The following is a 25,129-nucleotide window of genomic DNA, read 5'->3' as shown; positions in this document are numbered from 1 at the left end:
CTGATGTCAAGGTGACGTCACATGATCAGCGCCATCCATCTTTGTTGGGGAAAGGGGGTGTGCATTCTTTGGTCTGTACACTGCAAGTTCTTGAGTGAGCTGTGCTTTCTCATCCTTTGACAAATGGAATACACTTGTACAGTGCCTTTCTAGTCTTCTGACCACTCAAAACATTTTTCACTATGCCACACTCACCCAACCACAGACAAACAGCGTTCTCCTGGGGGAAAGTCCAGAGTTTGTTTGACCCACCCACCTCGACTCCCACTCATCCTATGTAGACCTTCGCTCTTTACTAAATGGCAGTTGCTCAGAGCATCAAAAAATGCAGCGACATGATGCGTCTCATACTGCCACTTAAGGATGCCTCGGTGTGTGGGTATCTGGACCTAAGGGCTACTGATCTAATGTCATTATTTGACGAGATGGAAGTGAGAGCAGGTTGGGTAACGCTACCTTTGTGCTAGCCTAAAAATATTAGTAAAGTACTTTATACTGGACAAACGTGGGCCGATAATGACCATCAAAATGGAAGACCAAACACAGGCTTGGATTATAACTATTATACCATTATTATATGACGTATTAGTTGGAGATCTGTCTATTCTTCTCACCTGTTCACCACACCACATTAAGTGTGATTTGACTTGGAGGATCAGCGTCTGTTTTGGTTGACACTCCTGTCTGTGTTTACGTGAACTCTTTTATTGGCTGCCATTCACTTTTTACTTCCTGATTCTTCAACTGGTATGATATAAAACTAGAGACTTGGATTTTTGGTTGTGTTAGGTGTACAACCAGTCAATAGCTCTTCAGCACATTGGCATGTTGATGTCACAAACAGGACAATCTTAATATACCACTTTTCTGAGTATTTCTCTGCTTCAAACTGTAGCTGAAGTGATCTTTCCTCCACGCCATAGTCGCAAACCAACAAAAGATGGCAAGCAGAGTTCAAGAATAGTTAGAATCTGAATTACAGCTTAAGTAATGATTACGTTGGTTGAACATAAGAGAAAACACATGTACTGCGTCCACAGAAAAGAGTCAAACTGCATACGAGAGGTGAAATAAACTCACACAGTGAATCACTCTATTCTCTATACTCTGCATTAGAAACTGTTCATTTGCAGCCAAACTCAAGTGAAATCAACCAGTGTCACTGAAGCTTTTCTACTCAATCAATGGTTATCATGTGTGACGAAAAATAATTTTCCTGGCGAATGTATCAATAACAAATAGACTGCCCTGGCAGAGGAGTGCCTCAAATAAAAGCTGCAGTTGTTAGGTTTGTTCAGCACTCTCCACTGCAGACTTGTGCTTGCTCTTCCAGTTAAATTGGACACGAGAATTAGTTTGCTGTCTAATGTTTTGGTTACAACAAGGCTGAACAAGCAGACTTGTGTTTGTTTTATTAAGTTTGAGCCACTTGGGACTCCTGAACTTCACTGGAAGGGGAGGCGCTGGGTCTGGACTGGCTGTGGTCTGTTCTTTCAAACTACAATGCTGGCATCTTTATGCATGGGGCGTAATTTTGCAGTTTAATCTTATTTGTTTGACCTCAGGTCACTGGCTGCGGTTGAGTTGCATTGTTTGGCTTTCTGATGAGTTGCATTGTGGTGCGTTTGTGGTCCTGTGTGGTCGGTATTTTTTCTCTTTTTTTTTTTCAAATACAGCACCGTCTCTTTTGTATTGTGTTGTAATTTGAGTCATGTGTTCATCAGTTCTCTGCAGATTTGTGCTCTCCAAGATATTGTAGAAAGCAGTAATTGCCACCAGCATCTCAACCTGTTTGTGTTCTCAGTTTTAACGCTGAGTCAGCATGGGCAGAAAGCTGCAGGGAAGATGGAAACAGGCAGGCATCTGTCAGAGAGGGGGCGAGGGGAAGTGGGGGGGCTTCTCTCAGCTCTTCCAGTTTTCACATCTGGTTCTCTCTGTGTGTAAAAATGCCACTATAAGGCTGCTATCATAGAGATTGTAACTTCTCCAGTGCTCCATAAAAACATTATGTCAGTCTTGCTGTTCAAAGACAGACTGGAGGCAGGAAGGACAATTTCTGAATTTGTGCAGACTGATCACTTTTTGTCACTTTTATGTGGGCTCTTTTTTCTTGGTTGCTCTCTCATCTTCTCCCTTTTGCCTGCTTCTGTCTGTCTTCTTCTTCATCCTCGTCTTCTGATGCCCTAGAGCGTCCACTGTCAACATACTGGACTAAAAGATTGTCTGTGTTCATGTTTCAGACCAAGCGAGCTCCAGATTTTAATGAGCGATTGAATCCATCTATAAATGGAGAGCTTATGCCTTTCACAGAAAGAAATCTTTCAGAGACAAGCCAAAACTGCACAATGCAGTGCCTGTGTTGTGTAAATGCTCGAGGAAGCTTTTTGCATATTTTTCCAATTTTTTTTTTTCGGCAGTTAAACCTTTGAATTGATTCTTTATCTGAAACACTATAAAGTTTCTCTGTTTTTCTCGCAGGGTTAATCTCCCATCCATCTCCCTCACGTCTTTTCTTCTTTTCTTTTTTTATACTCGGTAATAACTCTCAACATCCTGCCTCCTAAACCATGCCCCACCACGAGAGCAATATGTGATGTGTGAATGTTGCTTTATGAACTACAGCTGTCGTGCATGACATTCAATACGTGGTTTCTGTGTTTTTGATTTGTAAGGAAGGACGCACATATAGTTGTCTAAGTCTTTTCATTCTACTGCTTTCCCTCCAGTGCCGGTGTTTTCATTAGCTGCATTGGTTGTATTAGCTGTCCGTCGGTGTGAAATCTAATCACAGGTTGATTATATCATAACACATTATGTTTTCTTCTCCCGCTTTTGTCAACAATCCTCCTGCATCTGCAAGTGTTCAGACTTCAGTATGCTGTGGTATATAACTTTGATCCGAGCACACATTAAATTGCATTCTTTTGGTTAGCTTTAAATTTCAAATACTTCTGAAGGAATAAGCAAAATTACTGCTCTGCCCATGTTCCATATGTGCCTTTCCATCCCACAGGAAAATTGTTTGGGGGCCACATAATGAAAAAGGGTTCCCATTTAATCAAGTACAACCAGTGCTCCTATTCTGGAATAATACTTAAAGTACCCCCCCACAAAATGTGTTTTACTATGTTTATGTCCCCTAAAATTTCTGACCTTGACTATAGACCCTTTTACTGCCATTAAACACTATGATGTTTATTGGTAACAGTAAATACTTTTTCCCTAACCTGACGTGTGAGCATTTTTGATGATCGCCTCCGTCCAGTACTTTCGTCTTATCATATTTAACCATGGTTGTCTTTGTTGTTATCGACAGGTAGTGGTGGCTGGTATGTGATAAAATTTAAGTTTTGAGCCATGACTCCTTCTATTCTGGCTCCCAATAACACAACAAGACGACACTTTAGGACTCCTATGTAGCCTACAGCCCTGTGGTGGAGAGTGTGTTTTGCCTCCTCAATGTCTGTGCACTTATCTAAAATCTGAGAATCAAAACGTATGTTAGACGTTAGATACGTTGCTAATATGAAAGCCAGTCTCTGTCTAATACAGCGGGGATAGAGTATGCATGAATTTGAACGTAACCAAGACCCCGATGTTTCCTTCAACTCTCTATCAAAAACCCCATCATTGCACATATAATTGTATATTTCACAAACAATGCTGTGTCAGCCACTGCCAGTTAGCCTACAAGCTAACAAGCTAATGATGTGACCTAGAAGTATTCAACATTATAAACTTAATGAAAATAGCCGAACACGTTATAATTTCATTTTTTGTTCCTTTAATATTTTGTTTATTATTCTGCCTCAGATCATACAGACAGAGAGTGTGATAATCTGTGAGCGACAATCGTCATGAGAGGGCGCCTTTTGTCTGTTCTTCTCTTCCTGTCTCGGGGGACATGTTTGTTGTGTTACCACGTGAAAACTGACTGCTCTGGACAAACTATTACAAAAAAAATCTACGGAGTAGTGGGGAGAATAAAGTTGCCAAACAGAAGACTGAGTACTGTTGTCTTAAAAGTGCAACACAAACAAACATCATAAATAAAATATGCTAATTACACTAACAGTTCCGATACGTCTGCTAGTCACCAATTTTGCTAATGTTAGCCTAATAATGCTAATGCTAGCCATCTTGAAACACACTGCTCTTTCACAGGCTAGCGGGATTAGTACTGGAGAAAGGGCTAAACTAAAATTAAACTTAGCGCAGGCAATTTTTTCAATTAGGGAGAAAGAGCAGATTGGCTTCCAGCCCCTTTTTCAGAGTTTTGTTTTTTAATAGGCCTGTTATGTGGGATAAAAGTGCCCACTGGAGTTTTCTTGTAAACAAACAAAAGTTATTTTTACATTTAATGCATTTAACCAAAAGAATTCTGTGTATTCCAAAAGTCTAACAAACTTGCCGACTGCATTTCTGTCCTGGTAAACCAAAACTTCTCTGTGTGTTACCACCACCAACTGTCAATTACTGGGATAGCACGATACCATCAGTAGGAGTGTGTATTGTGTTGCCTGAGTGTATGTGGGACCTATATTTGTGCTCAACACAAACAAACACATTGCTGAAAACATTGTTCCATAATGCTACTACAACCCCTGGCAAAAATTATGGAATCACCAGTCTTGGAGGATGTTCATTCAGTTGTTTAATTTTGTAGAAAAAAAGCAGATCACAGACATGACACAAAACTAAAGTCATTTCAAATGGCAACTTTCTGGCTTTAAGAAACACTAAAAGAAATCAAGAAAAAAAAATTGTGGTAGTCAGTAACAGTTACTTTCTCAGACCAAGCAGAGGGAAAAAATTATGGAATCACTCAATTCTGAGGAAAAAATTATGGAATCACTCAATTCTGAGGAAAAAATTATGGAATGACCCTGTAAATTTTCTTTCCCAAAACTAACACCTGCATCAGATTAGATCTGCTCGTTAGTCTGCAGTTAAAAAGGAGTGATCACACCTTGGAGAGCTGTTGCACCAAGTGGATTGACATGAATCATGGCTCCAACAGGAGAGATGTCAGTTGAAACAAAGGAGAGGATTATCAAACTCCTTAAAGAGGGTAAATCATCACGCAATGTTGCAAAAGATGTTGGTTGTTCACAGTCAACTGTGTCTAAAATCTGGACCAAGTACAAACAACATGGGAAGGTTGTTAAGGGCAAGCATACTGGTAGACCAAGGAAGACATCAAAGCGTCAAGACAGAAAACTTAAAGCAATATGTCTTGAAAACAGAAAATGCACAGCAAAACAGATGAGGAACAAATGGGAGGAAACTGGAGTCAACGTCTGTGACCGAACTGTAAGAAATCGCCTAAAGGAAATGGGATTTACATACAGAAAAGCTACACGAAAGCCATCATTAACACCTAAACAGAAAAAAACAAGGTTACAATGGGCGAAGGAAAAGCAATTGCGGACTGCGGATGACTGGATGAAAGTCATATTCAGCGATGAATCGCGAATCTGCATTGGGCAAGGTGATGATGCTGGAACTTTTGTTTGGTGCCGTTCCAATGAGATTTATGAAGACGACTGCCTGAAGAAAACATGCAAATTTCCACAGTCATTGATGATATGGGGCTGCATGTTAGGTAAAGGCACTGGGGGGATGGCTGTCATTACATCTTCAATAAATGCACAAGTTTACGTTGACATTTTGGACACTTTTCTTATCCCATCAATTGAAAGGATGTTTGGGGATGATGAAATCATTTTTCAAGATGATAATGCATCTTGCCATAGAGCAAAAACTGTGAAAACATTCCTTGAAGAAAGACACATAAGGTCAATGTCATGGCCTGCAAATAGTCCGGATCTCAATCCAATTGAAAATCTGTGGTTGAAGTTGAAGAAAATGGTCCATGACAAGGCTCCAACCTGCAAAGCTGATCTGGCAACAGCAATCAGAGAAAGTTGGAGCCAGATTGATGAAGAGTACTGTTTATCACTCATTAAGTCCATGCCTCAGAGACTGCAAGCTGTTATAAAAGCCAGAGGTGGTGCAACAAAGTACTAGTGGTGTGTTGAAGTGTTCTTTTGTTTGTTTGTTTTTCATGATTCCATAATTTTTTCCTCGGAATTGAGTGATTCCATAATTTTTTCCCTCTGCTTGGTCTAAAAAAGTAACTGTTACTGACTACCAATTTTTTTTTTTATTTCTTTTAGTGTTTCTTAAAGCCAGAAAGTTGCCATTTGAAATGACTTTAGTTTTGTGTCATGTCTGTGATCTGCTTTTTTTCTACAAAATTAAACAACTGAATGAACATCCTCCAAGACTGGTGATTCCATAATTTTTGCCAGGGGTTGTAGCAGCCAAAACTCCACAGGGTGCCTTTTAATTTGTGTTAAGTTTGTGTTAATTTGATTAAATACAGCTTACAACCTATGCACTTAGTGTGCACAAAAATAATTGAATTGGACACAGGGTTCCTCTACGAGATGCAGCCACAAAATTAGCTCATAATGTTGGCCTGTGTTTCCCAGCCTTGCATGGAAGCAGTTTTAAATTTAATTGCAAGACTGGCAGCTTTAAAAGTAAATTAGAGCAGTTAGATTATAACCCACATGTGGAATTATAATCATCAGAAAGACATGGTCAAAAATACAGAGAAATGAAACTTAGGTGAAAACAAACTGTTAAGCGGGTGAACATGAGGGTGTAGAGGTCTAACAAACGTGGGTTTCTTTCTCATGGGACCAGAAAACAAGCAGGGAGTGAAAGTAAAAAATCCCATAGCAGAATGGAAACATGCTCTGATCTCTCTGTCTACAAATCCTGTATTTTCCCTTTGTGTATCTCTTTCTCCCTGTTTTTCTCCATGTTCCCCTCACTCTGGTTTGCAGGCTGTTTCTCTGAGGTGAACCACAGCAGATTTCAGGCTCCACATCCTTCTCACTGGAGATCAATGCTGCACAGAGTGGTTAGAGTTAATGTGGGAGCTCTTAAGACCATGCCTCTCAAAGATGGGACATGGACTTGAGAGTTAGTCTGTGGTAATATAATAATGTGCCTGCATATTACTTCTGTTAAAGTCCCTTTTCTACAGTGGACACACTGTTAAACTCCTTCTAGGTGTCCTGCAATCAATCGCCAAAATAGAAATGTTGGCATTTATGTTTCTACAAACCACAGTTAAGTTACATTTGTATGTTACTATAGTTTCAACAACACTGTGATTAACATGTGATCAGGTTTAGGCACAAAAACACTTGGGTATGGCTAGGAAAAGATCATGTTTTGACTTGAAATACCTGGGCTTGGTGGCACACCATCCACCATCCCCTCCACGACCTGATGATATGGTCGGCTGTACAGACGTCGATATGATACATATGAAATGTACAGATATATTCATGGTTTGCAGAAATGTACAAGGGTGACATTTTCATCTGGTGACAGGGCTGGGATATACTATAGTTGTAGTGAAGCTATTTTTTAAACTAATAGCCTACCTTTAATATTTATAAATAAAGTCTTAACAAGTATTTCCACAGTTTTCCATATTTAGAAATACAACAACTTATTGTAAAGTAATATAAATTTTGCTTACAGGTAAAGTAGACCTATGTGGGTTTTTTTTACCGTATACCATTTTTTATTCACTCATTTTATTTGTAAGAGATCATGTAGGCTACAATATTAAACAAAAATGTCACCGATGTATTGTAGCCTACAAGAGTTAGTGTGAAGCTAATTTTCATACACATCAACCCTGGCTAGCTAACCAGCCGTTTGCAATTCTAGTGAGAAGCAGTGATGATACTAAAATAGACTACATAAATTAGCTAGCCAGAGAAAGTTAGCGTTAAAGCTAATTTACAACACAAGTGTATATTTAGCATTAAATAAGTAGTATTAGCATTAAAAATGTAGCGTTAGCATAAATAAGCGACTCATTTAGGCCTATGTCGTATTTTTAGTACACACCGTTTTTATTTGTAAGAGATCATATACAATATTAAACAAAAACGTTACCGATGTATTGTAGCCTACCAGAGTTAGCTTAAAGCTAATTTTCATAGACACCAGCTCTGGCTAGCTAACATGCTGTTTGCAATTCCAGTGAGAAACGGCAGCTAGCAGCAGTTATGATACTAAAATAGACTACACAAATTAGCTAGCCAGAGAAAGTTAGCTTTAAAGCTAGTTTACTGTACAACACAAAGTAACTTTAGAATTAAAAAAAGTAATTTTTACATTAAAAAAAAAGCAATGCTAGCATAAAACAAAGTAATATTGGCATTAAACAGGTAATGTTAGCATAAAAAAAAGTAATGTTAGCATTTTAAAAAATAATTTCATCATTAAAAAGGTAACATTAGCATAAACATTAAAAAAGTAGTGTAAGCATAAAAAAAAAGCAATTTTAGCATTAAAAAAGTAAGATTAGCATTACACTGGTAATGTTATGACATTGGGAATAAAGCACCCTTTTTCTGGATAGTCTATCAAGACACTAATGTTAGATATATGTCAGATAGGCCTATGTTACATTAGTGCTAAAACCAGCTCTTTTTTGTCCCCATGAGCCTCAGTTATTTCAGTTTGTTTTTTTCATACACATCTCTCAGAAACCCATCTACAGGGTGGTATTGATGGTTTGGCCAATGGCTCTAGACTCTGCCTTCAACACTGTGTTCATGAGGTCAAGAAATCATTGCTTTCAGAAGTAACATAAATCCTCCATATAAACTTCAGGCCATTTGAGCAGCCAGCAGTAAAGTGACTCATGTATATGGTGAGTTGGCCGCGTCCCAGTCACACAAACACCCACGCGCATGATATTATGTCAGGCTCTCCCTGGACTTCTTGGTTAGTCAGCAGAAGAAGAAAAAAATCCATCTTCCATCTGAGTGAGAGGCAGAGGAAGAGAGCATGAATGAGAAAGTATCAAACATCACTCTCTACTAACTGCAGGATTTAGCTGCCAGGCGCCGAGAGGCTTTCCTGCAGTAGTTTGAAGGTCCCGTCCACACTGGGAACCACACAGCTGTTAGGAAACTGACCTGATGTTCGACTTCTGGGGTTCAGAGTTTCCCAAAGAAGTTTTTCACACTGAGGTGAAAAGGTCACTGAAACACTGTGAGAACAGACCTTGGGATAAAAATTCCATTGAAACCAATTATTTCTGGCCATTACCTTCACTGCTTAATGCTTAAAATGTGATGGATATACCTTGGATGATAAAAGGCTGATTAAATTTTTTCTTTTTGTTATACCCAAGACACTGTTGTCATGGTGACATGGGCAAAAACAGATCATAGCATATACTCAGTCTTGGGCATGACAGACTCTGGATGTATTAATCATGAGTTTCAGGCAAAAGGTTTTGTTTTTGTAACGCTATTAACAAAGATGTCATGTACTGTACAGCCAACTGATTACTCACATTAAAGTCTGCTTAAAGGTCTTGTGGAGTTCTAGGCCACTGCATAGGTAAAAAAGGTATTGGTATAAAGCAGTGGTTCTCAACCGGTGGGTTGCAATCCTAGAGTCCTGGGACTGCCAGTGACTAACAAACATGTCAAGTTTGTAAAAAACACACTTTATTTTTAAGTACAGCAAATTTCTGACACAGAGCTTTTATTTATTTTGCTGTTTCCTGCTGTAGAGTGAGTGATTCACAGACAGGTACTTGACAGAGACAACTAACTCGCTTGGTGATATGGCCAAATGCAAGTATGATGCTGAATGTACTAAATTGTGTGGACCTTGAATTAATGACTAAGTAGACATCTGGACCCTGAGACTGGACCAGTTGAGAACCACTGGTGTAAAGCCTTTTATGGCTTTAGAGGGAGATGCTTAAAGTCTGATAAATTTCCTCAAGTGATGTTGGATGGCGCTGAAGACTATACCTTTGAAAATGATCACATCTGGGGGTGCAGAGTTTAGTTTGTGAAGTGAGCTTACCGGTGTTCATAGCTTGCATTAATGTATGAAGAGAATTAGATACAGTGCTGGATCAACATTCCCATGAAAGTTGCTCAATGGCGCATGAAGCCAAAACAGTTTGACTTCCCTGGGTATAAAATTACCCAGATCTTTCACATTGCTGGGCCCATAGAGAAAGCACACTATAGGCATTGCCGACCGTGCAGCTAACTTCCAGTTAAGCCCTCCACTAACTTGAGTGGGGGGCGCTGGAAGTACGTTGGTGCAGTGGTTAGCACTGTCGGCCAGCTGGGGCTCCTCTAGTGTGGGTTTTCTTCGGGTTCTCCGGCTCCCACAGTCCAAAGACTTGCACGTTAGGCTAAATGGGGACTCCAAATTGCCCATAGGTGTCAATGTGAGCTTGAATGGTTGTCTGTCTCTATGTGTCTGGCGATTTGTCCAGGGTGTACCCCGCCTCTCTCCCAGTTTCAGCTGGGATAGGCTCCTACACCCCCGCAACCCTTAACAGGATAAGCAGTTGTGTATAATGAATGAATGAATTAATAACTTGAATGGGGATAAAATTATTTAATCCAGTGGCTCCTCTAGATTTATGAAATGTCTTTGGACCAAATGGATCCTGTTAGCGAAAAGAGGCATTTTTTGGGAGTTGTAGAGCTCAGAAAAAAATGTTCCATTGATTTACAGACGTGTCTTTCACAATGTAAGTCAATGGGAAAAAAATTTCGAGCCCGGTGACATTTTGTGACGGGCCAGTTTGGCCACCAGTTTGAGGCTAGTGGCTCACGGCTACATTAGCTGCTACTGTTTGAACGCACCTGAATCACTGAGCAAACTGTCAGCAGTTATGTTACATTGTGGGTAATGTAGGCAGCAGGTTTTGACATTTAACACTGGAGAAAAGTAGCTTAAGGACACAATGGTTTGGAAAGAAATATAAAAACCGATTCTGCTCTACTCTGAGTTACAGCATGTAGGCTGACTTAAATCCTCAAGATTATCACTGGAAGGGAGGATATGACTGCTAGCACTTATCTGGCTGTTGTAATAGTGATATCGTATAAACAGAGTTGTCAGCATATTTAGAAAAGGCTTCAGTTATCTCTCCATATATTTGGTCTGAATACTGAAAGAGAGTTAAGTATAGGCCCATTACATAGAGCCCAAATATAACAGCATGCAAAATCCAAAGTGTGGAAGTCAGTATAGGGGACGCTGACGGGTTATTGCACCTGTCGTGTGAAATGTTAATGTTGGAAAAGATCCCAACTCGGTTCAGATCTTTGCTTCAGCCTGGATACAAAGAAGTGTTCTTGCCTCTTTTCATAAGACGTATATCCTCATGTTAGACAAATAACTGTACTGTGTATATTTCCTCTGCTGCCATTAGCCGGTCATTTAATGCCTGAGGTGAAAGTGACCTCACATGAAAAAAATGTTAAACGTTATAAAAGGTAACGTATTAAATATGAACCTTTTCGCTGCTACCACGCAGCACAAGGCCCAAACTGTTTAAACACATCTAGAAATCATTTCCCCAGTCAAGCCTGGAGCGAGCGTCCAAACCACAGACGATCACTGCACTACGCGCAGCTGACCCCAGAGTAATCATGTCAGCACTGTAAAAAAATAACTGCTTCCCTTTCTCCTGTCTAAACAGAATGAAGCATATTGCACTGCTTGCTAAATCAGAATCAATGCACAGAGGAAATATATCCTGCAAATGTAGCTTTATTTAAAACACCCTTTGCAAAGTTTTATAGAATATATGGTGAAGAAAAGATGGAGAAACTACTATGCATACATATAATTCATTAATAGTGCTGACCAATGCCCTCTGGAGGAGGATATGCCCAGATTAATGTTCTGCACCTCTGCTAAATTATGGAAAAAGTTTAGCTCTATCTATTTTAAACTATGTAAATACTCCTGAACATTTACTGCAGTACCTAATCCCTGTGTTATACTAATGCACAGCCTGCATAACTAACAACCTCCATAGGATGTTTTGGCAAATGACCCACTAAATTACTGCATAAAGTAATTCAAAGCTGGCACTTTGACATAGCGCAGGTGCTATAGTTGGCTCACCATAGAATAAATGATGTAATCACTCAACTGGTCCAAACTTTATTTATAGCGGAGGTGCTATCAGACGAAACACACGGAGAGTTTCTCAGGTAGCAAAGCACAAAGCACTTCTTTTTTTTTGACATTAAAAGTCCAAGAGGGACAGATGTTCACATGTGCAAATATGGCATAATGACTTGAGCAGGTTCAGTAAAAAACCCAGTCCAAACCCAGTTATGAATGAATGACTTTCACTTCTCCTGACATGTTCTTTCTCTTTCTCCTTCTCTCTGTGTGTTTATTCTATTCATTCAGCAGCCCGCTCAGAGGAGGCACAGATGGTAAAGTAGGGAAAGAGCCTGACACTTTATCTGAAATATTTGCTCAATTAAAAATCTCCAGATAACCTCAAGGCTCCTGATAAAATGTCAGACTTCTTGAGAACACATTCAGATCCAGGAAGCGATGCTTAAAGAGCGACATTACAAATCGAGATAATCTCTCCATCTTTGGTTTAGCTTTGAGAAATAGGTCCTTCTGGTCACAGCCTTTTGTCGCCGCCGAATAGGGAGCGTAGGAGATTATCCTCGTTCACTGTGAAACACACAAGACCACAGATGTATCTCTCTTGGACGGAGAAGACCTGTTTTTTGGCTCAGAAGGTTGATTTCTCACCAGGGAGCCTGGGAATTTGAGTCTGATCTAAGAGTGCCAGCAGTTTTCCAACTTTTTCTAATCTTGGACAAACTTGCAGACACATGTACACCTGAGGCAAGGAGGAATTCCCTTTAGACTACAAGTTCTCACAGCACAGGACTAATCGCTTCTCCAAAGTCTGGGCCTGCCTTTGCAAATGCCTGCTGCACGCTCGTCAGCCGCCACTGCATCACATCACTGAACAACAATAATTACATTTCCTTAGTGCATTGCCTACATCTGTGTGCATGCTGTATGCGTGTGTCCTGTGTGTACGTGTGATTGTATTTTCTCTGTGTCAGTGATGATTGATGGCACAGTGCCTCCATGACAACAACATCTGTGGCAGTAAAGCGCGCGCATAAAGACTGCAACATCTGCTCTATAAAAGTGTCCATAAGCAGTCTTCCGAGCAAATCATACAGTCCGTGTAAATAAATACGTGCAGGAAACCCATCCAAATGCATGTACGCATGAATGCTCAGCCACACACATATTGTACACAACCTCTTTTTTTTTTTTTAAATCTACAAAATAAGGCAGTGATTTTACACCAAAATAAACATAGATTGATTATATCTTCTCGGCATCCGCTGCTTAAACATACTCATGTATCTGCTCATCTGCAATCTCTCTGCAAACTGCTTTGCAAACAATCACCCACACTCATTTTGATGACACAGGTTGCAGAGGCCGCCTGCTCAGTTTTAAACAGAGCTGCAGCCTGATCGGCGCGGCAGATATGACCTCTAATTCAGGCGATTTTCGTGTTTTCACAGACACTGACAGGTGAAACAAGTCTAATGGTTGTGGGAACCACAAAAGCAATTCAAAATCCATTAAGATGCCTATTTTCGTAACTTCAAAAGACTTTTCCTGACTGCCAAAAGTAGAACTTGTGCAACACGGGTTTGAACATGAATCTGGATCTGCTTATTGTCTGAGGAGAAGCTCCAAAGAATCTAGATTCAAGCTTCAGCTCTAGCTTGGGACAAATTGTGTTGACAGTGACAGACTTGTATTCTAACAGGCCCAACACTGCAGGGATGATAAAGCATTTACGAAATGTGCTCCAGCGTGGGACTTTTGATTTAAAACTCCAGAGAGGATCTGTTATCGAAATGGGAATATGTGGGAATCCCTGTTTCGTACATTAGAGTCTTCAAAGACTTACTCTCTTACTGGTGGGAGATGTGTGTGTGAGGCTGGAAACACTGCCCCCCCCCCCCCCACCTCCCCTGGCACAGAAGTGAAATATTGTTATACATGCTGTCACACTGGACTGCATCTTGAAAAGGTTAAATGTTGCACACAACCCACACGACATCTTGAAAATGTATAAGGACGCAGACAGATTGGATTTCCAGCTCTCCTGCTGATTCTGGAGCTTTGCACTCTGTGTTATGATTGTTGCGCACATCTGTGTCCATCCTGCGAACCATCAGCAGGAATGAATGCTTATTTGTTGCATTAAAGTTTATGTAAATACTTGCTGTGAATTATTCTCACTATTTAAAATCTTGCAAAAAAACCCCACTCCAGCTCCTTTCATGTTTGTAACTCATGTTTCTTTGTCTGTCCTTCTTTGCAGATTTGAATAACATCCCGTCAGACCTGCCGTCTGACATAGTCAAGATGGATCTGTCCAGTAACACCATCAAACATCTCAGGCCCAAACAGTTCCTGCTGTCCAAAGACCTCAAGCTGCTCAACCTTAGTGGCAACAACCTGCAACATATAGATACAGGTAACTCAGGCCACAGAGAGTCTTGTCTCTGATTGTCTGACAGGTGTTCATTAAAGTCATATAACAGTGTTTACAGACTAGTTCTTGAACCACTCACATCTTTTTCACTTATGACTGGTGATGTGGGGGTTGCAAATAGACTTTTCTTTGTCACTAGCCAAAGGGGTTGGGAACCACCGGGTTAAACTGCAAATTAACTCAGAAAAATATGCATTGAAAATACTAGCATAAGCAAAAATGGACCATTTAAAGGGATATTGGAAATATCAGCTGTACAGATGTCTGCCTTCTCTCAAATGTAATGGAATTAGACTGCACTCTGCTGATGCTCAAAGCGCCAAACAGGAGAAAAAAAACAACTTTTGAAAAACTCAACACATTGCTATAGCCTGTTCTCATCCCGAACTCATCAAATACTGTCGCTTCGTCAACGATCTCGGCTTCAGACACCACCACAAAAAGGAACCTCTCGTGAAGGGATGATACACTGCGATGTGCCATCAGTTTATGGTATAGTCTCTTACACAGACGGCGATGACGTCAGCACGCTGGCTGACTCTGTCATCTGTGAACATTCCTGTAGGAAAGTTGTAATAGAACTAGCGCTGGCTCCCAGCGGCAGTGATGTGATTGGATCCAAATCCATATACTTCCGTACTTCCTCAACCAACAGCTGATTAGCTTTGCCTTACACCCGTCTACACCAGAATTGCTGTTCCGGTGCCGTACCTATGGCAACGCCGTCATGTGGTCTGGATATCCTGGCCCATTTCTATTACAAAACGAAAGACGAATGTCCCCAAACTCCCATTCCGAAGTAAGGTAGGCTGGTCACGGGAGACTATTTATGATACACCACCTGGCCGTGTATCATATCGCTACAAAGGGTTAATCAGTTTGTAACACTGCCAGTGACAATGTAATATAAGGAGCTGGAAAGTCCCTATAGGGTGGATGGGACAGAAGGTGGATGAGTCCAACAAACAGCAACAAGGACAGGAAGTGAGGCCGTGGTTCACTTTCTGTGTGAATGTTGAGCCAAACCATGATGTCTTTTTCTAAACTTAATCACATGCTTTTGTTCCCTGAACCGAACCACCATGTTTTTGTTGCACAAGGGAACAACTGTCAATTCGAGGTGTTTTACCAAAGTTGTGAGTTCATTTTGAAAAAGACTATACACATCTAACGCATAGAAACTGTACATTTCCTGTGAAAACAGAAGTATATTTTGAGAAGACACAATGCATTTCATGCATCTGACCAGGATGCCTCCTGGGCAGGAGGTGTCCTAGGCACGTCCCACTGGTAGGAGGCCCCGGGGCAGACTCAGAGCACACTGGAGGGATTACATATCTACTCTGGGAGGAGCTGGAAAGTGTTGCTGGGGAGAGGGATGTCTGGGGTGCTTTGCTCGGCCTGCTGCCCCCGCGACACGGCCCCAGATAAGCGGATGAAAATGGATGGATGGATGGACAGTGCATGTAACAAATGTAAATTTACACAGCATCCTGGAACGTCAACAACAGATGCAAGAGGACACCTTGCGCATCATATGTAGACGTGAAAGTACCACCGACCGAGCGGAAAGATTTGATGAGTTGGGATGAGAACGTGTTGCTCGGACACCTCTCTCAATTTCAACTTTTTCCATCATAGAGAAGATTTAAGGCCAAAACACACCAGCAGCGTCATATGACGGCGGCGTCATATGATGGCGGCGTCAATGACGCAAGTCAAGTGCCGCCCCCAACACACACAAAAAACGTTGCGCTGCGGGGCGTCAACCGGATTTCACACTCCAATCCGCTAGGCTGGGATGTACAAAATAGCGCTTTTTCAAGGGCGGTGACGCTCGAAAAATAGAACAATAGGGTAAAGTGCCGCGGTGCGACACATCGATGCACGTTGAGCCGCCGCCAGTTTGGGTTTGTAAATAGAAAATAATGGGGGCGACTGTTTTGACACGTGTCGTACGCCGCCGGTGTGTTTTGGCCTTAAGAGTCCCACAGACTTGAACAGGTTGAGGAACCCATTTATTCCTCAACTTAAATCAGAGTACAGCCTCTAAGTAGCCTCAGTTGTTTTGAATTCTTGTATTTATTTAAAACAGTTGATATCCAACTCAAGTCAAGTGTACATTATATTAAGAATATTTAACCGCTTTACCTTGCCGTCAGTCAGCCTTTTCTGACGTAGAACTGAAGCTGTTATCTGGAAGCCACCAGACTCCATTGACAAAAACAGTAATTTTGCTTTGCAGATCAGGGGAGTTGCTGGTCTACCACTGTCTCCATCGGTTAGTGTGTAACGTCAGGTAAAGCAGTGAAAATATTCCAAATATAACATATACTTAAAATGATAGATTTGTTTTTAGTTCGCTAAAATATTGTCCATAGCAATACATTGCTTAGCCTCTTTTTATTTATGATAATGGCTAAAAATGATAACACATTTGCTGATGTCACATATCGCTGTGATTAAAATCACTTGCCTACCCAGAGGCGGTTGTTGTTGATAGCACAACGTTGCAGTGATTCGGCCTATAACGTGAAATCAAATCAAAACCATCTAGACTGATAAATAGTCCGACAAGTTAGAGGGAAAAAATGTCTTTCTGAATGTGGGGTGAACCATCCCTTTAACAACGCAAATAACCAAATGTACGGCTCTCAATACTAAACAGGGATCAAGGGAAAGTTCAGCAGAATTCATCAGGGAAACACAAAACAATTTATTGTTCAAAAGATTGATTTTACTGAAGCAGAATATCTGCTCTGAATAGTAACTCTGCCTCAGCACTATAGCGCCATTAAAAAAGTGCAGACTCATTACTCACTCCACGTTAATGATGTCTGGGCTCGTGTCTTCCTGCCCAGGAGGGAAATCCTTTACAAAACCTTGTAGATTTCTTCATTACCCTGCAACACATGTAAACAATCTAGTGTAGCCCACCCCAGTGTGTCCAAGACCACTTGGAAACTGCACAAGAAATACTGCGTAACTCTGAGCGCTTGTGATAGCCAGTGAGTGACATATGGTCTCAATCATAGTTGCTCCTTCTAATCACGTTCGCATTGAAAGAAAAATAAAACCCAAAAACATTTGCAAGAGGTTGTTTGTCTTGCCTTTTCATTCATGTTTCTTTCCCCTGCTGGTCACCCTCCAAATGAAAAGCATAAACAAAAGGCTCTGGCACACTGGAGTTATTACTAATAAATGCACAATTATTTGTAATCGTCTTTCAATGTTGGGTTTGGCAGATGTTTGCACCAGATTGCTGTGGTTTTTCCTTGCAGGACAAACCCCAAAAATAGAAAAAAAAAACAATCATTTAGACAGTCACAGAAGAGTACAGTATATGTGAAGGTCAATTTAACACACTTTCCCTATGACTAATAACTTGACATTTTAGGAGTTGTCACAATTCAGTTCCACCCATCTGGAGCTTCAAACTCCTAAAAAATAGTCTTAATACGCTCCAACTTCCTGTTGAAGATCCTTCCTGCCTGCATCTCTTTTGTGTTTCTGTAATTGAAAAAACAATGCAGCAGCAGACAAATATGTAATAGTGGGACTTGTGCAACAGTAATATCTGGAGCTATGGCGACCAGAGACTTTGAAATTGTGTTTATTTGTTATGGAGACTCATTGCCAGCATCAGCCCAGAGCAGTGCAAGCCTGGGGTGCAAATCCTTAATTTATCACCTCTGCTGAATTTGGACGAGAGTTGCTTTTTCATGCCTTTTTGCCTGCTTCGTTCGTAGCTCAAAAAAACGTTAATGCGTGTGCGTTGAAGCTGGAAAAATCGATGACAGGGTTTAAAGCATTACCCTCGGTGGGTGTTATGGCGTATGGATCTGTGAGCCTGGTGGGAGTGCTGATTAAAATACTTAGAGATTAGAATGTTATGTAGAACATACATTTTTTTCTGTGACAAAAAGTTGACTTCAAAGGATAGTGAGATAAGGACGGTTTGAAACAAAGAACAGATGGAAAGAGTCATCAGGGTGGAACTGACATGTCACACTAAGCAGCTATGGGAAGTATGGTCATTAAAGGAATGTTTTTTCTCATGGCCAGTGGACTTACTCCCTGGGTCTGTGTTTCTTGGTTGAGGTCGCTCAGCAATTCTGACACTGGAGTCTCCACAATGTGTGGCTACTATCTTATCATACATGAACAAAATAAAATCCAAACGATGCTAAAAGTCACACTTGAGTAGAGAGGCAAAACAAAACAGGAGCTCAGCAATAGACGTCCATTTTTAGCAAGGCAGCCGCCCAGCTACACAACATGAGGCACTGTCCGATGATGTCGTGTCCCTTGTATCTAGGCAACATAGTAAGGTCATAAAGGTATAAGGGTACATTCCTAGACTGTATCTAAAGATTGACGACATGACAGCTCCTGAAAACTGAAGCAAAAACATCTTGATTGTTGCTTGGTGGCTGGCTGCAGTATAGGTCATAAACCCCGCCCTCTCCATGTTAGTGGATAGGACATAGGCAAAAGTAAAAGATCATTTTAGGTAGTTCTTAATGCGTGCTCCAGGATCCATTTTTCTGATAAGTTTGGGTTTTATTAGCTATCTGATGCTATAAAAAAGGGGGTTGGCCATCATGATTGACAACTGTGTGTGCCAATCACTATGCTCGTGATCAGTGGTGCTGCCCACGATTGGTTGGGGGTGTAGGGATGGGACCTACCATGGAGAACGCTACTGTGGAGACTCTGGCTCCAAATCATCTGTGTGTTCCAATACCCATACTCCCATTGTGGGTGAAATATTATGACAAAGTAGTATGTCCCGACTGTGTGCATACTGCATGCAACAGTACGTATGTGATTTGGAACAAACCCGATGTCACCAGTGCAAGATAGCAGCGGCCGTATTCGGGATATTTTGGCTTCATTTTTGTGGAGAGGTGAAAGAAGTGAGAGGAAGTGAAGATGCTTTGTCCATCTTCATATACAGTCAATGGGTACATTTTACAATTTTAACTGTCACAACCCATGACCATCAATGGTAGTTTATTACTAAATACACACAGAGGCATTTTTTCCTGAGGCCAGCGTATGTTTTTAATTCTTTGCAATGGGAGCAGAGCGCCACATGTTAACGCTATGCTCCAAATGGCAGCAGCATGACAAGGCGTTGAGGCGTTCGTCACTGTTACTTTTTACCCAGAAGTTTAATCACAGTGGAGGAGGGGCCGGACAAACACCACAAAGACCAACCATCACATCTTACATGTACAAGTGCTGAACAACAACAAGGGAGAAATATGATAATATATACTTATACATTGTCGTATATTAAATCTCATGAACCCACATAGACTGGCGGGTCCGTCACCTCCCCACGTGCTTTGGTGCAAGGGCCAGAGATAATATTGTCCCTTGTTCCAACATTTTTACTTCTGGGGGTATTGTGTGTTACAGAAATCAGACCAAGATGTGTCAACTGAAAAATGCTGCACCTCCAAAGAGCTGTAATGCTCCTAGCTGGCATTTCCTAAGGAGCGCCTTGAAATTTTAGCTGGACAAAAGGCGTCCCGGGGGGAACAAATACCTAAAATTGGCAGGAATATGAACAGGTATTTTCTCATGCCAAGTTTAGGACACACAGTCCAAAGACTGAATAATACGCTTTATTTCAGTGCCTGGGAAAATACCATGGAAGTAGACCACACCTGGCTTCCTGTAGCCATAGTGGCTCAAAAAAAGCAAATGATCAATAGCCCATTTGGGAGAGTCATGAGTCGAGAGATAACAGGGGCCTCCCTCATCCCTCTGTTCCTCTCCTTCCTCTCCTAAAGCTCCCTCTATCTGTGTCATCTTTATGGTTGAATGATGAGATTGCAGTAAATTATCTTTATGATGATTGAAAATGGATTTCAGGAGGATTATAGTCCCCCGGGTACTTTTTTCTTTTAACATTTGTGTCTCTGTCTCAGTGATGTCTTTATCCTCGATATATTTTTCTACCTTTTATATGTTCTACACACTCTCCTTTCTCTCTTCTTCTTTCTCCTCCTCCCATCCTCCCCCTCTTCTCTTCCGCTCTGTTAAGATCAAAGCTAGGCCCAAGGCTGGTGGACAGCGTGAAACAGTCTTGACTGTCCCATTACACAGACTGATAATAGTGTCTGGAACCTTTTAAGGACATCAACAGTCACCTTTTTTAACTCTTTAGCTCTTCCCAGCTCAAAGTCAGTCCACCTGTTAAATCCGCTGTTAACACATTAAGCCAATGAAACTGCCACGCGCCCTGGAATCTAAAGTACAGCAAGTGTGTCATTAAACATAATTTAGACAACAAATGTTTTGGTTAATTTTCAGTGCAAACACATGCCATGACCATGTTGGTCCCCTGCTGCTGATGTCATGTTCACCCTTATTTTTTTTACTATTTTTATGTATATGGAAGTACACTTTTTATGACTTTGCCTTTTTTTAAAAAAATTCTTAAAAGTTTACATTTTGGACATACCCATTTTCCCCAACTTTTCATTGGACAGCAACTACTAGAGTTACATGTTCCATTAAAATATAACTTAAACTTAAAGTGCATTATCCCAAAAATGGACACCAGACAAGACGCTTAAAGCTGCACTAATCAATATTGTTTTCATTAACAATTCATCAAATGGCTTTGTGTAATGAAACACAGAAAATCCTCCAGCTTTTCAACGTATTCTCATACAACGGTTCATATGAAGTCTCACAAATTAGTGCCCAAAGAATGGCTTTGTTACGTTATGTACATGAGGTAGTTATGTCCTCAATGTAAAGTTACTTGGATTTTGTTCAGGAAAGTAAAGTTATGTAGGTTAGGTTGAGAAAAATAAACATGGTGAAGGTGTGTCGTAGAATGACTCAAAGCTCACTTGGTTTCACAGGACACATACACTATCTCCTGGGGGAAAGTCATGTGCTTGTTTGACCAATCCAACACCCCAAACTATTATGTGATTGCAGCCTTCCCAATTACATGGATTATACACGAATTCTGGTGCATTATTTTTCATAGGTACATGTACGAACAGTGTATGAGAGCAGCTTGAACTCTGCTTTACGGCATGCAGCTTTACTGTTTCAATTCACTCTTGCAGCTCTCATCAGCGCAGTTCCCTGACGCAGTGGACAGCCGTTTCCGCAGCAAAATTAGCAACTAGCTTGTAAAGAAAGTGAAGCATTTAGCAGCTTAGAGTCATATTTCCCTGAGGAGTGTGTGGAGACCAAAAAAGAGCTTAAAATATTGTGGTTGCAACACTATTATAAGTGAATCATGTTTTGTGACTGCAGTACGTAGAAATTAACAAACAGGAAGCATCCAGGGAGACAGGGTGACCCTTTGAGCATTCAGCCAGCAGTAAAAGATGCCAACTTATCTTGTTCTACCTTCCTCTTCCTCCCAGCTGCATTCGCAGGCCTGCTGTACCTCCGTGAGCTCGACCTGTCCAACAACAGTCTCCACTACTTCCAGTATGGTGTACTAGAGGACCTCTACTTCCTGCGGAAGCTCTCGCTGGAGAACAACCCCTGGATCTGCGACTACAACATTCACTACCTGATCTACTGGCTCAAGCACCACCCCGGCGTCTACTACACTGGCCTGATCTGCTCCGAGCCACAGGAGTTCATGGGCTGGCGTGTTGAGGATTACGTCAAGACCTACAACGGGGAATGTCCCAAGGATAAACAAACTGGAGGAATGGATACGGGACAGGGAGGACAAGGGGGGACAGAAAATGAGGCACAAGAGGTGATGGGGGAGACGGTTGTTGGGCAGGGTGGGCGTCTACCGCAGCACCTGAAAGAGAAAAAGAAGCCCAACAAGTTTGAGATCATCAGGCTGAGTTAGAAAGGTGGTGGATCGGTGGACAGGTGTGGTTTAGTGTGGAGGTCAAAGGAGTGTTGGATTAAAATGGAGGTCTGTGGACAGGCTGAAGAATGGATTCGTAACAGTAGACTCAGTGATCTGATGTTTAAATAAAAGCTGATGTGTAAAAGTACAATTTGGGGAAAAAAGATCCATTGCCCTTTTAGTAATCAAACAAAAAGCTAATTTTAGGACATTAACATTTTCTTAATGTTATATTGCTAAGTTTACCTTTAAACTAAAGTTTAGGATTTGCCATGTGAGCTTTTGTTTTATCTTTTCTACAGAGCATTCCCAGTCCAGTCCGTATCAGATCTAATAACCCCAACAACAAAAAACGTCTCTTTGAATTTGCCACACAATGAACTGCAGGTGCTCTCTTATTTCTTTTACAGTCATTTTGATTGAGTTCAGGATATACTTTTTTTTTCCTTTCAAAAAAGTAGTTTGTGGTCTTTTTTGTATGAGTTAATGTATGACATTGTCTGCCTGTTTTCTGGAAATAAAATTGGGTTTATTTTTTCTGAGAATTCGTTTGGACAGACATGACGGGGAGCAAAAAATGTAGGTCGACATACTGAATCAAATATGACAGGAAGCAGATGTACTGGATCATACAGTGATGTTTTGATGAGGTCATGTAAGTTTCCAGATACACTGGGGATCAACCAAGTGCATTATGACCTGGGCTGGATATCGTTTAAAAAAATTACGATACCAGGACCAATACCAGTACCCTTAAAATGATACTGATACCAATAGAGTACTTCATTTGATACCTATTATATGAATGGTTGGTTAGCCATAATTTCAAACATTTAATGGCACCTCAGCACACTGAACCCCAGCTCCGTCAAATACACTGCGCTTAACTTCACCACACTACAGACCGGCTGCTGCAGGAGTGTGAGCTCTGCACTGGGGACAGTTGTTGAGAGTCCCACCAGCCACAAATACACAGTGACAGGACTAACTTTTTGCAGTGAACAGCTAAGGAGCCGCACACATGCTGCATTTTTTGCGCCCTCAAATTCATTGTTTTTAATGCAGATGCACGGCAGGCACGCTCAAATGCCAGGGCGCACATGCATTCCCGAGTGCCCATTTTTCAGGCCGCGACTGCTGCGCTCTGAGATAAACCGAGTTCACCTTTTGGAACACAGCATGTGCACTGCATGTCATGTGATGAGGAACAACCAGTCGCAACTGACAGATATCTTTCCCTTCTTCTGTAAATATCAGTCTGTGGTAAATATGGAAAAGTTTATCATTTTAGTGCAGGGCCGCCAAAGCTTTTCATCCGTCCCACGGTCGATAGGCCCATACACTTATAAACAGCACCTGGAAGAAGATCAACTCAGCACTCAGGATTTCAGGTAAATAGGCTTTGATACAGCCCTTGTTAAAGTTGCTTAGCAACCTCAGCACCCTGGCGCTGCACTCTTGAATGCAAAAAAGGCACAAAAGTTACACCCAGTGCCCGACCTCGCGTTTTCCAGGTGGTTAAAGACGCGGCATGTGTACAGCCCCTAATGCTACCTAACGGTTATTAATGGTTTAACAATCGAGTCAAACTGTTTTGGTGTTGGTGTGACTTTGTTGGGACCGTTAAATAGGTCAGTGTCATAGTTAGCCACTGCTGTACTGTTAGCTAATGCTAACAGGGCTGACGTTGAACTGACCTGGCTGGGAGATGATCAGATGCCGGTGCAAAAAGTATCAAATGCAGACATTTGGATACTGCTTGGTACTGGGTTATTTCAGAGGAAGGCCTACCAATGCCTAGCCCTAAGCATGACTAATAATTATCGCTAAATGTGCTAAATTCTAAAAATGGCCTGATAACAGAGCCTAAATGTGACAATGATGCATTTTGACACCAAATCAAGTAACTTAGCCTTCTCCAGAAAATGCCCACATGTTACTTTTCAGCAGACACAAGGTAATACACACACCCACAAAACTGATGTCTATTAATGTGGTTTAATTTTTTTGGAAGCCCGTGGCAGGAAGCAGTCTTCACTGATTGTCAGCTAATGCCACCAAGTGTGCTGAACACACAACAGCCAACCTCCTTTTTTTTGAAACTTGAAATCTTATCATGCAGATTCTCATTCCATGCTATGGTCATATTTTGGGCCTTAATGTCAGTTAAAAACAGGATAATTAATCAGTGTCAGTGAAGGTATAAAACACAGACCAGATTACATTTTAGCAGAACTTTTTGTCACTAAAATAAGTAGGTCACTGAGGATGATTAAGATGATTTTATAGTGATAGATTGATCATGTATTGTTTGTCATATGGAGCAGATTTTTTTTATTTTGGATTACAGGACAAGTCCACACCTGGATTGTTTCCACAGCTGTTCCACTTGTAACTTAATCAGTGAACATTAAGGCAGATTAACTGCATCAGTGTAAGAAATTAACAATCAGTGCAAGTCCTGCTACATGACTTCCAGATTGGTGTTTGAATAAGGTCTGCCAACTTGGCATTAGACAGCTTATACCCTGGATGTGAGCCTCGTCAGTTCAGTTACTTCAGCTTGACTGTTGTGTTGGCAGGAACTGATTTTGGCAAAAGTCGTCCTTAAAGGTGATTTTTCCTGTTTACTGGGTTGCATGTAAACGTAGTTAATTGTTTCTTAGCGCAGTCACATATGTTTTAAATCATCTGGGTATTTATTGTCTAAGGCAAAGAGCAGCCAACCTGCAGCTTTAGGCAATGTGTAACAGCACAGTGCCCTCTAGTGTTCACATTGAAGTGGTCCACAGGATGACATAACACACTCACATGGACAACTTTGATAGTGTAGT

General features: G+C 41.1%; 1 protein-coding gene across 1 annotated transcript in view; it reads left to right on the top strand.

Moving 5' to 3' along the window:
- Positions 1-22,840, top strand: part of lrrc17 (leucine rich repeat containing 17) — a 43,432-nt gene extending 20,592 nt beyond the window's left edge. Inside the window, exons 4-5 of the mRNA XM_049567319.1 lie at positions 14,267-14,422; positions 21,847-22,840. Coding sequence (XP_049423276.1) covers positions 14,267-14,422; positions 21,847-22,292 — 602 coding nt within the window. The 3' untranslated portion in view covers positions 22,293-22,840. The remainder of the gene's footprint in view (positions 1-14,266; positions 14,423-21,846) is intronic.
- Positions 22,841-25,129: the final 2,289 nt, after the last annotated feature.

Source organism: Epinephelus fuscoguttatus, linkage group LG22 (assembly GCF_011397635.1).
Source record: "Epinephelus fuscoguttatus linkage group LG22, E.fuscoguttatus.final_Chr_v1".
Classification (NCBI taxonomy): domain Eukaryota; kingdom Metazoa; phylum Chordata; class Actinopteri; order Perciformes; family Serranidae; genus Epinephelus; species Epinephelus fuscoguttatus.
The sequence above is the reverse complement of the archived record's forward strand: the minus strand, read 5'-3'. Positions and strand labels throughout refer to the sequence as shown.